This window comes from Denticeps clupeoides, chromosome 4 (genome assembly GCF_900700375.1).
Source record: "Denticeps clupeoides chromosome 4, fDenClu1.1, whole genome shotgun sequence".
NCBI lineage: Eukaryota > Metazoa > Chordata > Actinopteri > Clupeiformes > Denticipitidae > Denticeps > Denticeps clupeoides.
In genome coordinates, this window is record NC_041710.1 from 7,467,156 (window position 1) to 7,479,252 (window position 12,097).

The following is a 12,097-nucleotide window of genomic DNA, read 5'->3' on the forward strand; positions in this document are numbered from 1 at the left end:
ATTGTATGTTTGTGGGCCTTTGCAGTCTGTGCAAGGTGTGACCCTTCACACAGTTACAGTCTGAACTTTATATGCCCTTTCAGTGAGATCATGCACTCACATGCACTCCTGCAGGAGACTCTGTGAAGGTCGAAGGCCAACCAAGGCTTGGGAGGTATGGGAAGAACCGAGATAAGACCAGCAAGGCCAAATAAATTATGGGGAGGTTCGGAATGCCCCGAAGAAGGCCTGACTTTCACAGCTGGGTGTAAAATGCTTAATTGTAGACTGTTTATGGCCTGAATTATGACAGATGTTCAATTACATTCACTGAACTCACACACTTAAACTTACTATGGTTTACTATGGGTCTAACTTTTTGTATGCGTGAAGGAGCGCAGATAATTTAAAGTGAAAGTGAAGTGCTTGTCATTGTGATGTGACCAAACCTGCAAACCAGGCACCGCTCATCATCAGGCCAATACCATCCCTACAGTGAAGCATGGTAGTGGCAGCATCATGCTGTAGGGACGTTTTGCAGGAACTGGGAGACTAGTCTAGCTCCCAAGAGCCAAACACCGCCAGCATCCTCTGAGCCATCTTCTGGATGTTTGGGAATTTGCCTGATCTTAATGAAGCCTAAAACATGTCCAGTTTAAGAAAACTGAGTTTCGCCTTTAAGATAGTTGTTCCAACTCATTTTGTTTGAATATTTCAATGCTTGAAACCAGAGCACCAACGGCAGAATTCTGCATGCCGGTTGTCCAGAGATTTCCTGTATTTTTTCACACATCTCTTTGGGGAAATAAGCAAATTATTTGTTTGACATTTGCTTTGAGAATGAAGCAGGCTTGGTTTTGAAGGCTCTGACATTTGTGTACATTTCAATGCACAGACTGGTCTTTACCTTGTAGTTTCACATTCGTCTCATTCTCGTGTAAGTACGTCCACAGCAAAAGCGAAATCACAAAGCCAATCTCAGCTCAGGAGTCACTCAGCTCAGGAAAATAGTCGGCTTTCTCAAGCAGCTCCAAAAATGAGATAATCTCCGGTTTGAACTGCCACACACTGGTTGACATCCTTTCCCCAAGCTTGATCAGCGGATGTGGTCCAGATGAATGCTTTCCTAATATGCTGAGAGATATGGGTGGCCTGTGTTGGTTAAAAATTGCCAAATCCTTCTAACGTTGAAGAGAAGGAATCAGCATGAGCAAGAAGGATTGGCAATGTGAGATGAGTAGAGGGAATTGTAGTCTTAGTTTGAGTTACCTTGTTTGCATTCAAATTTTTTGAGGGAATTTAACTCTTTTTTTTTTTTTTTACTGTTATTACCTACCAGCAACATCCCTTGGGGTTGGCTTGTCAGTGAATTTCTCAAAGCTGGTTACCTCGGGGCGATCTGGTGCAGTAAGGGCACGTGAATACGTGCCTGCATGCATCCACCATTACCACAAGACAACACTGACATGATGAACGATTTCATGCAACTGAAATATATAACGCGAAATATATAATCACGTCACTGCCTCGCCGCAGTGGATTATCCTGTAAGAAAACTATTTGTTCATTCTGTTTGTGTGCAAGTTTTTTTCATTTGTAACAAACTGTAACTAAACTAAAATGAACTTAATTTATATCTTCCTGAAAGTGCACTGAAAACCACAGATGCCTTTGAACTTAATTAACTTAGAACTATATGCAAGGTCTCCCTCAGTAGGACAGTAATGACAGAATATTCCTCAGAGAGGGTCTGTCAGCCACGGCACAGTGCTGTTAAGGCCACGTCACCATCACCGACAAAAGCCAATGCAATCACTTTAATTTGGAATATTACCCAAGATAGCCTTGGAAACCCCAGAAGTCAGTGCCAGTAGCTGGGATTACATCAATGAATTTCCATGCACGGTTTAGTTATAGAATATTTAATCCTATTGTCTATATCCCATTATAAATGCATGGGAAGGAAATTGAATTATTGGCTGATGGGCAGTTGTTTGCGTCTTAGAACTTTATTGGTTCAGCATTTAAATAATATCTATTATACCTATAATAATGGCACAAATGACAAAACATATATATTTAATAAAGTGAGGTTAAATGTTTATTAGGTAAAATGTATATTGAACAAAAAATAAAAAATAATGTAAAAAAAAACTATTCTTAGCAACATTTTCTAATTTCTTGGTGTCTGTAGCAGTAAATGCGGGAATTTACAACCTCTTTCTGTTATTTCTTCCTACCTTAAGGTAAAGTTTAATACCCACCATAAAAGCCCCGCCTTAATCGTGTCTAGGAAGCCCCCCCCCCCCAGTCAATTCGGAATTAATTGCGCTAATTAATCGCCACGCGAGCGCAACGTCACGTGAGCGCGGCAGCAGACGCGGACGTTCGGCGCTATAATAAACCGCGTGGACGCGCCGCCACGCCCACCCGGGATGCTGCCCTCCGCCGCGCTCTTCTCGCAGCTCGACTGCCCGCTCCGCCAGCGCGGCCGCTGCGACCGGCCCTTCTGCCAGTACCGCCACGGGCAGGACGCGGCCGAGCCGCCGCCGAGCGCGCAAGGTAGGCCGGTCCGCTCGCTTCCCGTGGCTCCCCGACATGATGCGTAACGTGATGCTTAAGGGTTGTAGTAGCCTAGTGGGTAACACACTCGCCTGTGAATCAGAAGACCCCACTTACTACCATTGTGTCCCTGAGCAAGACACTTAACCCTAAGTTGCTCCAGGGGGGACTGTCCCTGTAACTACTGATTGTAAGTCGCTCTGGATAAGGGCGTCTGGTAAATGCTGTAAATGTAAACACGCAGCTTATTTCCACGCTTATGGTCCGCGTCCCATTATACGCATGGGCAGGAAGGAAGGAAGGCGATTTATTGGCTGGCCAGTGCTCATTTGTTTTTTTTTTTTTTTTTTTTTTTTAAATTTTATAATTGTACTATAAACTAACAGGCCAAAAAGGAGTTAAAACAACTACCTAACGTGGAGTCTGAAACGATTTATTGTTCTGTAAATTGTGAAAGTGAAGTGATTGTCATTGTGAAACAATGAAATGTGTCCTCTGCTTTTAACCATAACTCTTATTGAGCAGCCATGACAGGCGCCCGGTGAGCAGTGTGTGAGGACTGTGCTTTGCTCAGTGGCACCTTGGCGGATCAGAACCGGCAACCTTCTGATTACAGGGGCCGCCTCCTTAACCGCTAGGCCACCATTGCGTGTGCAATGTTTTACATTGCAGTGTTCTCCAATGGCTTCTGGGTCAGATCCTGGAGAATGCACATAGCATCTAGGTCAATCTTGACTATTGATTTAGGGGCAGTGGTGGCTGCTTAACTGCTGTTAAGGAAGCGCCATAGTCGGAAGGTTGCTGGTTCGAATCCCCATCCGCCAAGGTGCCACTGAGCAAAGCACCGTCCCCACTCACTGCTCCCCGTGTGCCTGTCATGGCTGCCCACTGCTCACCAGGGGTGATAGCAAAATGTGTCCTCTGCATTTAGCCGTGTGCACGGTGAGCTTTGCTGCAGTGTTTCACAATCACTTCACTTTCACTATTGTCTTTCGATTTAGTTTACAGTTTTAAGTCTGGTTTTAGTTGGACTGGCATGAAAACTTGATTTTCTCTGACCTTGTGTATCCCCACATCAATCATTTTATTTATATGTAACCTTTTTGACCATAAAACCATGTACTCATAACATCATGAGCCTTTTTAACGTGTCCAAGCAATCTCTTGGTTTTTGTGTTCTGATTCCATTAGGGTTTACAAAACCCATTGCATCTGTCCTCAATGGAGGGCAATCCAGCAAGGGGGAGAAGGACTCTTGCTATCTGGAGCTGGAGAGGATCAACAAGCAAATTGAAACAGTCAAGTGTGAAGTAGAGAAGGAACAAAAGAAACTGTCCCGTTACCACACAGCCCAAGTGGATTCTGTTCCCACGTACTCCGATAAATATCAGTCCAAGTACAGTATTAACAAAGCTGGGAAGGACTTTAATTCCAAGTATGTGCTGGACCTCTCCAGGCCGAGGACGGACTTGGAATATGACCCGTACTCCAATTTTTCAGCTGACTTGCGGTGTAGCAATCAGCCAAAATCCGACAAGGCTCATCAAGAATGTGAAACTACTTTGGAGCCGGGTGTTAAAAAAACTGAAGACAATAGTTGTGGTCCTCTTATTGCACCTCTTCATGAATCTGAAGACTCTGATGATGGAGCGCTCATCATTGACATTCCATCGTTGGAGGAAGACCCGAAGTGTGTAAAACCATCAAAACAGTGTAAGGTTACTTTGACATGTGAATCCAAAAACCATGTCCCAAGAGAAACAAGGTGTAGGACCGTTTCTTCTAAACTGGTCCCCTCCAAAGATGCAGTAAAAGTGTCAGGAGGTAAGAGCACCCAAAAGAAGCTCACCAGCTCTGCACTGGAAAACTCAAAGAACCTAACACTCTGTAATTCCAAGATTACAGTAGCTCAATCCCAGAAGAAGGAGACCGAAATAACTACTTCAGCTGAGAAGGTCCCAGAGAAAGTACCATCTCCAAAAAGGGCTGCTGACCTTCCTACCAGACCCTTGCTAATGAGTTCGCAGCAAATTGATGAAAGCCACGGCAGTATTGAGACTGTTGTGGATGATATCGCAGTTTGCCTGGACAACATGAGGAATGAGAGTGAGAGAATTAGTTGCATGAACAGAGCAGATCCTGCTGTGATGAACAGCGATGACTTGGTTGCCGATTGGAACGTTAAGGCCGGTTTTCTTTCTGCTCATCAGGAGTTATCTTCAGGGGACACGGAGTTGCCTACTGTGGTTTCTTTTGAAAAAGCGGACCCCTCAGGCCAAGCCCAGCCAACAGTCCACTCCTCCACTACTCCAGCACGTTTGAGTGCCTTAATGGGCAATAATCAGGTTGGTCTGCAGGGTGGGTGTTTAGGTCCGATGCATCTACACCCTTCACAGAATGTTCCAGTTGCTGAGCTTGGGCAGAATCTGCAAAGTCCGTCAACCACCCAGGTTTCTGGAGCAGTGTGTCTAAGTGCTGGGCAACTGGAAAATGCAGCAAGCTTCACCCAGTGTCCGACTCTGTCGGCTCCATTGTCTGCTGACCCATGTGTTGAGCATTGTGGGCAAGACCCCACTGTGACAAAGCCGGAGCTGCCGGAGAACCAGGCTGATTCCAGCTCTGAGAATGAGCTCCGCTACTCAGACTTGGAGTTGTCTGAAACAGACCCGATGGAAGAGTGCTACAACATCTTCATGGAGGCCAACAAAGATGAAGATCCCAGCCTACAAGATGCTCCTATGGTATGTTTCGTTCACCCACCAATTCTCAGAAGCAAGGTAGGTTGCAGGTTTTACTTTTTGTGTTTGATGTGCATGTTTTTGCATGAAGGTTGATCTTGACTCTGTAGAAGAACAGTCTACGTCTACTGTGGGGACGGAGACCAAATCCAACTTGGTCAACGCACAGAAAAAGCGTGTTGCACATGTCGCGAAATTTGAGGTGAGCTCATCAATCTAATGTCAGTATTTGAAATTTGGGTTTACGATGTGAAATCTTGACTAGTCCTTGTTTTGCTTGCCTCCGCTTGTAAACCAGGGTGCAAGCAGCAAACCCAAAGCGCAGGTGATCATTCCATATCGAGGTGGAGCTTCTCAGCTACCCTCAGTGCTCCCTAGAGGGCAGCTGTGCCAGAGACCAGCATCTTTGGTGACTGCCGTGGAAAAACTATACCAGACCGCAAACATGAACAGAAAACCGCCACTTTCCGCTCCTCAAGCTGCTCCCATAAAGAATGGTAGGAGCACTTATGGTCCCAAAGTGGGCTTGTGACCACATGAGAGGTTACCGGTTAAACGCATGCTCAGGTCTGTCTGAGTTCATATCTAAAAATGTCATTCATTTCTGGCTTTAGCGTGTGTGAAAATAATCCCTACGGTGCAGCTGGCACCCAACGTTCATTTCATCCTACCTGAAGGCACCTGCGCCGTGCCCGTAACTCTGCTCCCCGGCCCCGTCACGTTGCCGCAGCCACCACAGCTCACGCCTGCAAAGGTGAAAAATAGGATTTTGGGCCTGTGATGGTTGAAAAGTAGCCATTTTACTCAGCGTCCATTATGTTTTTGTGTTTCTGTACTCTTGGTTTGTGAACATTCCATTCCAGTTTGGTACAAATGTTCACTCAGTTTTTAAGATGAGCTGGTTTAGATCATGTTGGTCAAAGGTCAAGATCACAGTGTCCTTAGTGTGACTACTAAGAGGAATTTCTTTACATTTGGCACACATGTTTGCTTCTTCTCACGGATAAACTGATCAAATGTTGGTCAACGTCAATGTCCTCAGTGTGCGTTTGTGGTTTTCTCAAACTGGCTCAAACTGATTTGCCGTGGCATAAAACCACAATTTCTGCATCTCCAATTGCTTTTACAGCCACTTCCCATCAAACGCAAAGCAAAAGTGAAGCCAGATGTTGGTGCCAAGGTTCCTCATGATGTCAGACAACGCTACGTCAACCTCTTTGTTGAAGAGTTTTTAAAAACCTCAGCCACGGTGCAGGAAGCATTTGAGAAGGTCAGCAGCATAACTAAGAAGGTTAATGATTTGCTTCTTAAAGGATTGAAGTGTTTGCTAGTTGTTGTTGCTGGATAAGATGTCTTCTGATCAAGACGTTGTGTCCTATTACGATCACAGCATTACTGTCCGTTGCAGGCTTTAGTTGAGGAGAAGGTGGTGTACGATCGCAGCATTAACAGACTGAAGTATCTGAGTGTGGCTGTGAATTCACTGAAACGTCTGAAGAGCCAGAGCAGTCTTCCAGTGAAAGGTCAGCCCCGCCGCTCTCGCGCGTCAGCTGAATTTTGTGAAGTTGCTGGTATTACGGTCACCGCATCAAAACTTGTTTTAGTGCTTGAAGCTACAGATTACTAAGGGGTGTCCTTCATGGTGTAAGTGCTGCGAGGAAGTGGTTTGTCTATTCTATCTTTCAGCTGGAGCTGATAAGAGTGTGCAGCGATCAAAGGGCAAGATTGCACTTGATTCTGGTGCCTTACATGGAGCTGGTAAGGGTCCCTTTCTCTCACACACTCGTACACAGGATTGAGTTTTTTTTTTTTTTTTTTTTGTGTTATATCCTAAACAATTGTTTCTCATTGTGGAACCGTAGTATTTTATTAAACTGGCTGTTTGCAGCGCCATACGATATTGCACTAGTGGATGTGCTTGGTCAGTCCCCGTGTTTACTTCTTGGCATGCAAATGATAGACTGGTCAACGCCACTCATAGTAAGATCACAGATAAACACCTTTGTCTTTTGTTCCGAAGGGGATTCTTCTCTCTATGAAAGTCTGAAAGAGCATGTTTTGTCTGAAGAAATGCTCAAGGAGAACAGCTATCCCATGAAGCATCCCCACAAAGCTGGATGTGCCATCCAGTATGGAGATGTGAAAAAAAGTGGTCCGGACTGTAAGTCTAAAGTGTCAGTTTTGTGTGTTGTAATGAATTTATTTATTTCTAAAACTATTGTACACTAGTCATCCCTAATGTTATGGCCACTTACCTAATAGTGAGACCCCCTTCCTTTGCCAAACAAAACTGCCCTGACATTTTGAGTCATGGACTTTGAGTCATTAGCTCTCTGAAGGGCGTTTGTACCAGATCTTTTAAGTTCTATAAACTGCTAGGTGGCACCTCCATGGATTGGCCTCTGTTTTTCCCAGCATATCCCACAGAGGTGCAGTTGAAAACTTGGAGGCTGAGTCAACACCTTGGCTTGTGTTCCTCAAACCATTCTTGGGCCATTTTTGCAGTGCACAAGGGTTCATTCAGTTTTCCTTCCATTTTGTTGCCGTGTCTTCCCCAAGAAAGTGACACACATGCCATCAGCTGTACCCATGATTTAAATGAAACCTCCTTCCTCCATTGCTCCATGGTCCAGCTCTGATGCGTTTTGTTGCTTACTCATATTAGCAGGGCCACCCAACCAGTCTGCAGCTGTGCAGACCCTTTCACTACCATACACTGGAGCTTCAGCAGCTCTATTAGATCAGACTGTTTGGGCCAGCTTGTGCTCCCCATGTGCATCAGTGAGTTGTGGTTCTCTGCTATTCTCTTCCAGTGTTATAACTGGTGTATATTTTCAGCTCTAAAGAGAATTTGTTGCCGGTGTGGAGCTACATTCTCTGTGAGCCAGACTGGTAAACACACCCGAAAGGAGGAGTGCAACTACCACTACGGCAGAGTTGTTGAAAAGAAAGGTGAGCTGCATTATTTACCTGGCTACAAATAAATGTTCAATTGAGAATTTTTTTTTAAATTTATTTATTTTTTTTTGTAGGGACAAACAGGGCCCAGTTAACAATGAGTAATATGTGTACTGGTGCTGGAAAAAATACATGAGACTAGGGTCTCATTGGGATATTGAATTTTTCAAATTAAATTATTTTTTTAATGTTCATCTAATAATTTATCAATTAAAAGTAATTTTTTTTTTTACCAAATCAGTACAGAAAGAATGAGTGAATTGTTCTTAAGACATTTAGACCATTGTGGTTCATACCATACAGGTTGGGCTATCCACTAATCATTGAGGAGGAGTTTGACTATCTTCTCACCTCAGACAAGGAAACCCTGTTAGGAGAATCAGAGGTCTGTGAACCACACCACCAAGAGGAGGGAAATGAGGTTTCTTCACAGGGCTGCTGGAGTTACTTTCAGTGATCCAGGAGAGCGTCGGAGCTGAGCCGCTGCTCTTCCACATTGAGCAGGACCACCTGATTCCTCCCAACTTGTCTCATTTAGGCATGTCTCAAAATGGTTGAGACCCTGGTGACCATGTACCATGGACCTTTGGATGTCAGATCTTACCAGCTGTCAAATTTTTTTATTTTTTTTTCTTCACAAAAATTAAAGTCTAAACAGTGTTTATTTGACCAGAGGGGCATTGTATAGGCAAGATGGGGGCCAATGTGTGACTCTGGGCTGGAGATCCAAACGGCTGTCGGTCGCCCTATTCAGTGTACTGCTGGGTAGCTGCTCCTGAGCGCTCTCTCTCTTTCTCCCGCTTTAGTTCCAGGTGGGGTGGAGTCTCACTACAGCTGCTGCGAAGGAGCGGTTGGGACGCCTGGCTGCCACATATTCAAGGTCTCTTTCACCTCCTGTGCCGGTGCGGTCTCTCGCCACCAGCTCTTTGCTCGGTGTAGTGATTTTTAATTGGCTCTGTTAATGTGCCGGCTGCAGTTGCACGTTCACGACGCCGTCGATCTCTCCGGCTTTGTGAGCTCCCAGCCTCTGAGCCCAGCCGAGCGCTGCTGCCCTGGGGTGTACGCCATGGACTGCGAGATGGTGAGTACTGATTGCAACGGCAGCTATTTCCCCGAATATATGAATAGACTTTCTCATTTTCCAATTATTGACCCTGCTGGGTTTTTTTTTTTTTTTTTCCTTCTCATTGTTCCTCTGGCACCTCAGTGTTACACAACTCGAGGTCTTGAACTGGCTAGAGTGACTGTTGTCAACTCCAGTTTACGTGTCATATATGATGCTTTTGTGCGACCTGACTGTGAGGTCGTTGACTACAACACCAGGTAAGGGATTTTCTATTTTAAAGCGGTCACTACTCATGGTACTTTAAGAATGATTTTATTTTATTTTCCATAAACCGGTCTTATTTCTGCCTATTGCTGTCTTTTACAGCAGATGTGTAATAAATCCTGATTGGAATTACACTTACAACAAATTAAATTAGCCGTGAACTTCCTTTTATTTAGATTGTTGCTGGACTGCCTGGATGTCATGACCCTCATGGCGCGGAGAAAATATGAGCTTTCTGTACATTTGTTTTTATGCAGCTGCTGCCAACCATGTTTAATATCAGGCCAGTGTGCCGCCGCTCGTGCAGCAGTTTGTGTTTCCAGCAGATTCCAGCGGAGATGTCAGAGATTCACATTTGAGCATTTTTAATTCAGCATTATTGCAATCGGGACTTGCTTGAGCATGTCTGTTAAACATTGCATTCACTCTTGATCTGTTTAGTGCATTTAGTTTTTCTGGTTTGATCTCCACCCCACTAAGGTTTACAGGTGTGAGTGAGGAGGATGTTAAGGGGGCCAGTGCCAATCTGCATGAAGTACAAGCTACGCTCCTGAGCTTCATCAACAAGGACACTATTCTCATCGGCCACAGCCTGGAGAGTGACCTCTGTGCCCTCAAAGTGAGTTGGATTGGGGAAGGAGGGGGAAAAAAAAACTTAGGGTACCTGGTCAATCAATACGTGTGCGTCGTGTAACTTGGATGATTGCAGTCGGTGCCTCTTTCAGCTTCTTCACAGCACAGTTGTGGACACGTCCGTGGTGTTTCCTCATCGTCTGGGACTGCCGCACAAGCGAGCACTGCACAGCCTGACCGCAGACTACCTCCGGAGGATCATTCAAGAGAGCGGTATGTTGAGCCACAATACAATTATTTCAGAATACAAAATGATCAGCCTACATTACTCTGTGGATAATACAGAATATTTACTTTGATAGTTAATGCCTGCACATTCTGAAATGCAAAAACGGTGGTGAATTTTGAGGTTCCAAAAAAATATAAAAAAGGCAAGGCATTAAGATTCTTGACAAAGTCGTGTCCCCATGTGCTTTTAAATAAATGTAATGTTTGGATTCTCAACTACAAAAAAAAAAAAAAAAAAAGTGCATCCAACATGTATAAAGTATAATTTCTGTGTTTTTAAAGCATTGTGAAGACTGAAATTTCCTGTAGCCTTGATGCCACATCTGGAGAATAGTATGCAAATGTTCACTACAATACAAAAATGATCAATTACTTTATATTTGTGCTTTTCTGCACCTGTTGCTTTATTGCGCTGATCAGGAATCTATCTGAAGAAGCGAGATGGATGTTGCTCCTTCCTGTACCTGTACAACAAAGAATACACGTACATCTGTATATGTTCTCACATTCCAGTACTCAAGAACACAAATCCAAAGGACCATAAAGATAACCTGATGTCCTTGGACTGGCCCAGATTTCAAGGATTCATTGTCTGTGTCCTTTCTAAAGGGAACAAGTCCATAATTTTAATGTTTGTCCTTCTGACATTTGCCCTAAATGTTTCCACTTATCTTAAGGAAATGTCTGCTATTCATTGTGCGGTCTGTAAATGTGTTTTAAATTCCCAGATGTTTTGACCATAGTTTTTTTTTTTTTTTTTTTTTTTTTAATATATATATATATAAATATAATATCCTGCACCTTATTTCTGGTTCTGCTAAGTAATGGTTTTCTGTGGTGGTTTTGCAGTCATGCAATATTAATATCTGAAAATTGTTTTTACAATCTTTGTTTGGTTCAAAATGTTCCATCTACTTTGTGAATTAGATAAATCTGTATGAAGTAGAGGCAACAGACAAGTGAAGGATGTAGAGTGAACTGGCAAACTGGGATGTTTTACCGCCTTCAATTCCTTTAACCCCTGTTTCAGCTGAAGACCATGATACTGGGGACGATGCTGCAGCCTGCATGGAGCTGATTCTCTGGAGGGTGAAGGAAGATTCCAAAATCAGAAGATTCTAATGACTGCTTAGTTTCCAAATCATATGAAACTGAAGTGAGAGGAGTGTTTTGTATGATTAGGCGTGTGTATATATGTGACCATGCAGAGAAAAATATCTATCTAATATATGTGTTTGTTTTGCTTCCTTTTCCCCTTCTAATAAAACTTTTGCTTTTTGTTCCACCGTCCTTAAACCCTGTTGTGGACTGTAAGGACTGGTCCTGCATTTTGTTTCTTTTCGATTGGTTTCCTTTTCACGGTGAGGCACATATGAGTGTTCCATCTCACTAAAGATCAATGCAGTTCATGCGATGCTGAACTGAGCTGGAGTTGCACTTATGGAATGTAAGGGAAGTAAATGCATTAACGAGAAACCCCTGTCTCATTTGTGTTCATTAACCACCAGTGGTTCAGTGCGGGGTGGAGCTGAAAGCTTTCCATTGGTCTGCTGGCAATTCATCGCACCTGTTCTGGTTCTCCATAAGTACGTCCTCTGGCCGTCTTTTTGCTTTTGCCAATATCGCCAGGGCATTAAAAAAATGTAAGATGTGAAGTTTATTTTTTTTA

At 43.8% G+C, this 12,097-nt stretch overlaps 1 protein-coding gene across 2 annotated transcripts; it reads left to right on the forward strand.

Moving 5' to 3' along the window:
* The first annotated feature begins 2,414 nt into the window (after window positions 1–2,414).
* On the forward strand, window positions 2,415–11,876 carry LOC114788855 (RNA exonuclease 1 homolog). Of its 2 annotated transcripts, none has more exons than XM_028977782.1 (16): window positions 2,415–2,541; window positions 3,733–5,282; window positions 5,371–5,481; window positions 5,578–5,776; window positions 5,894–6,033; window positions 6,409–6,570; window positions 6,688–6,802; window positions 6,966–7,037; window positions 7,300–7,440; window positions 8,118–8,231; window positions 9,044–9,117; window positions 9,214–9,318; window positions 9,445–9,560; window positions 10,048–10,186; window positions 10,293–10,413; window positions 11,459–11,876. In XM_028977782.1, the coding sequence occupies exons 1-16, from the start codon at window positions 2,415–2,417 to the stop codon at window positions 11,548–11,550; spliced, it is 3,378 nt and encodes a 1,125-aa protein (XP_028833615.1). In that variant the 3' UTR covers window positions 11,551–11,876. The 2 variants fall into 2 exon arrangements, with proteins under 2 accessions (XP_028833615.1, XP_028833616.1); XM_028977783.1 differs by having other exon boundaries at window positions 6,409–6,549.
* The last annotated feature ends 221 nt before the right edge of the window (window positions 11,877–12,097 follow it).

Bases quoted from the DNA above. Each gene is read 5' to 3' on its own strand.
- LOC114788855 (XM_028977782.1), top strand. From the start codon at position 2,415: ATGCTGCCCTCCGCCGCGCTCTTCTCGCAGCTCGACTGCCCGCTCCGC. The intron at 5,777-5,893 runs GTAGGAGCACTT...TTCTGGCTTTAG, and splicing joins AGCTGCTCCCATAAAGAATG to CGTGTGTGAAAATAATCCCT. The intron at 9,118-9,213 runs GTCTCTTTCACC...TGCCGGCTGCAG, and splicing joins CTGGCTGCCACATATTCAAG to TTGCACGTTCACGACGCCGT.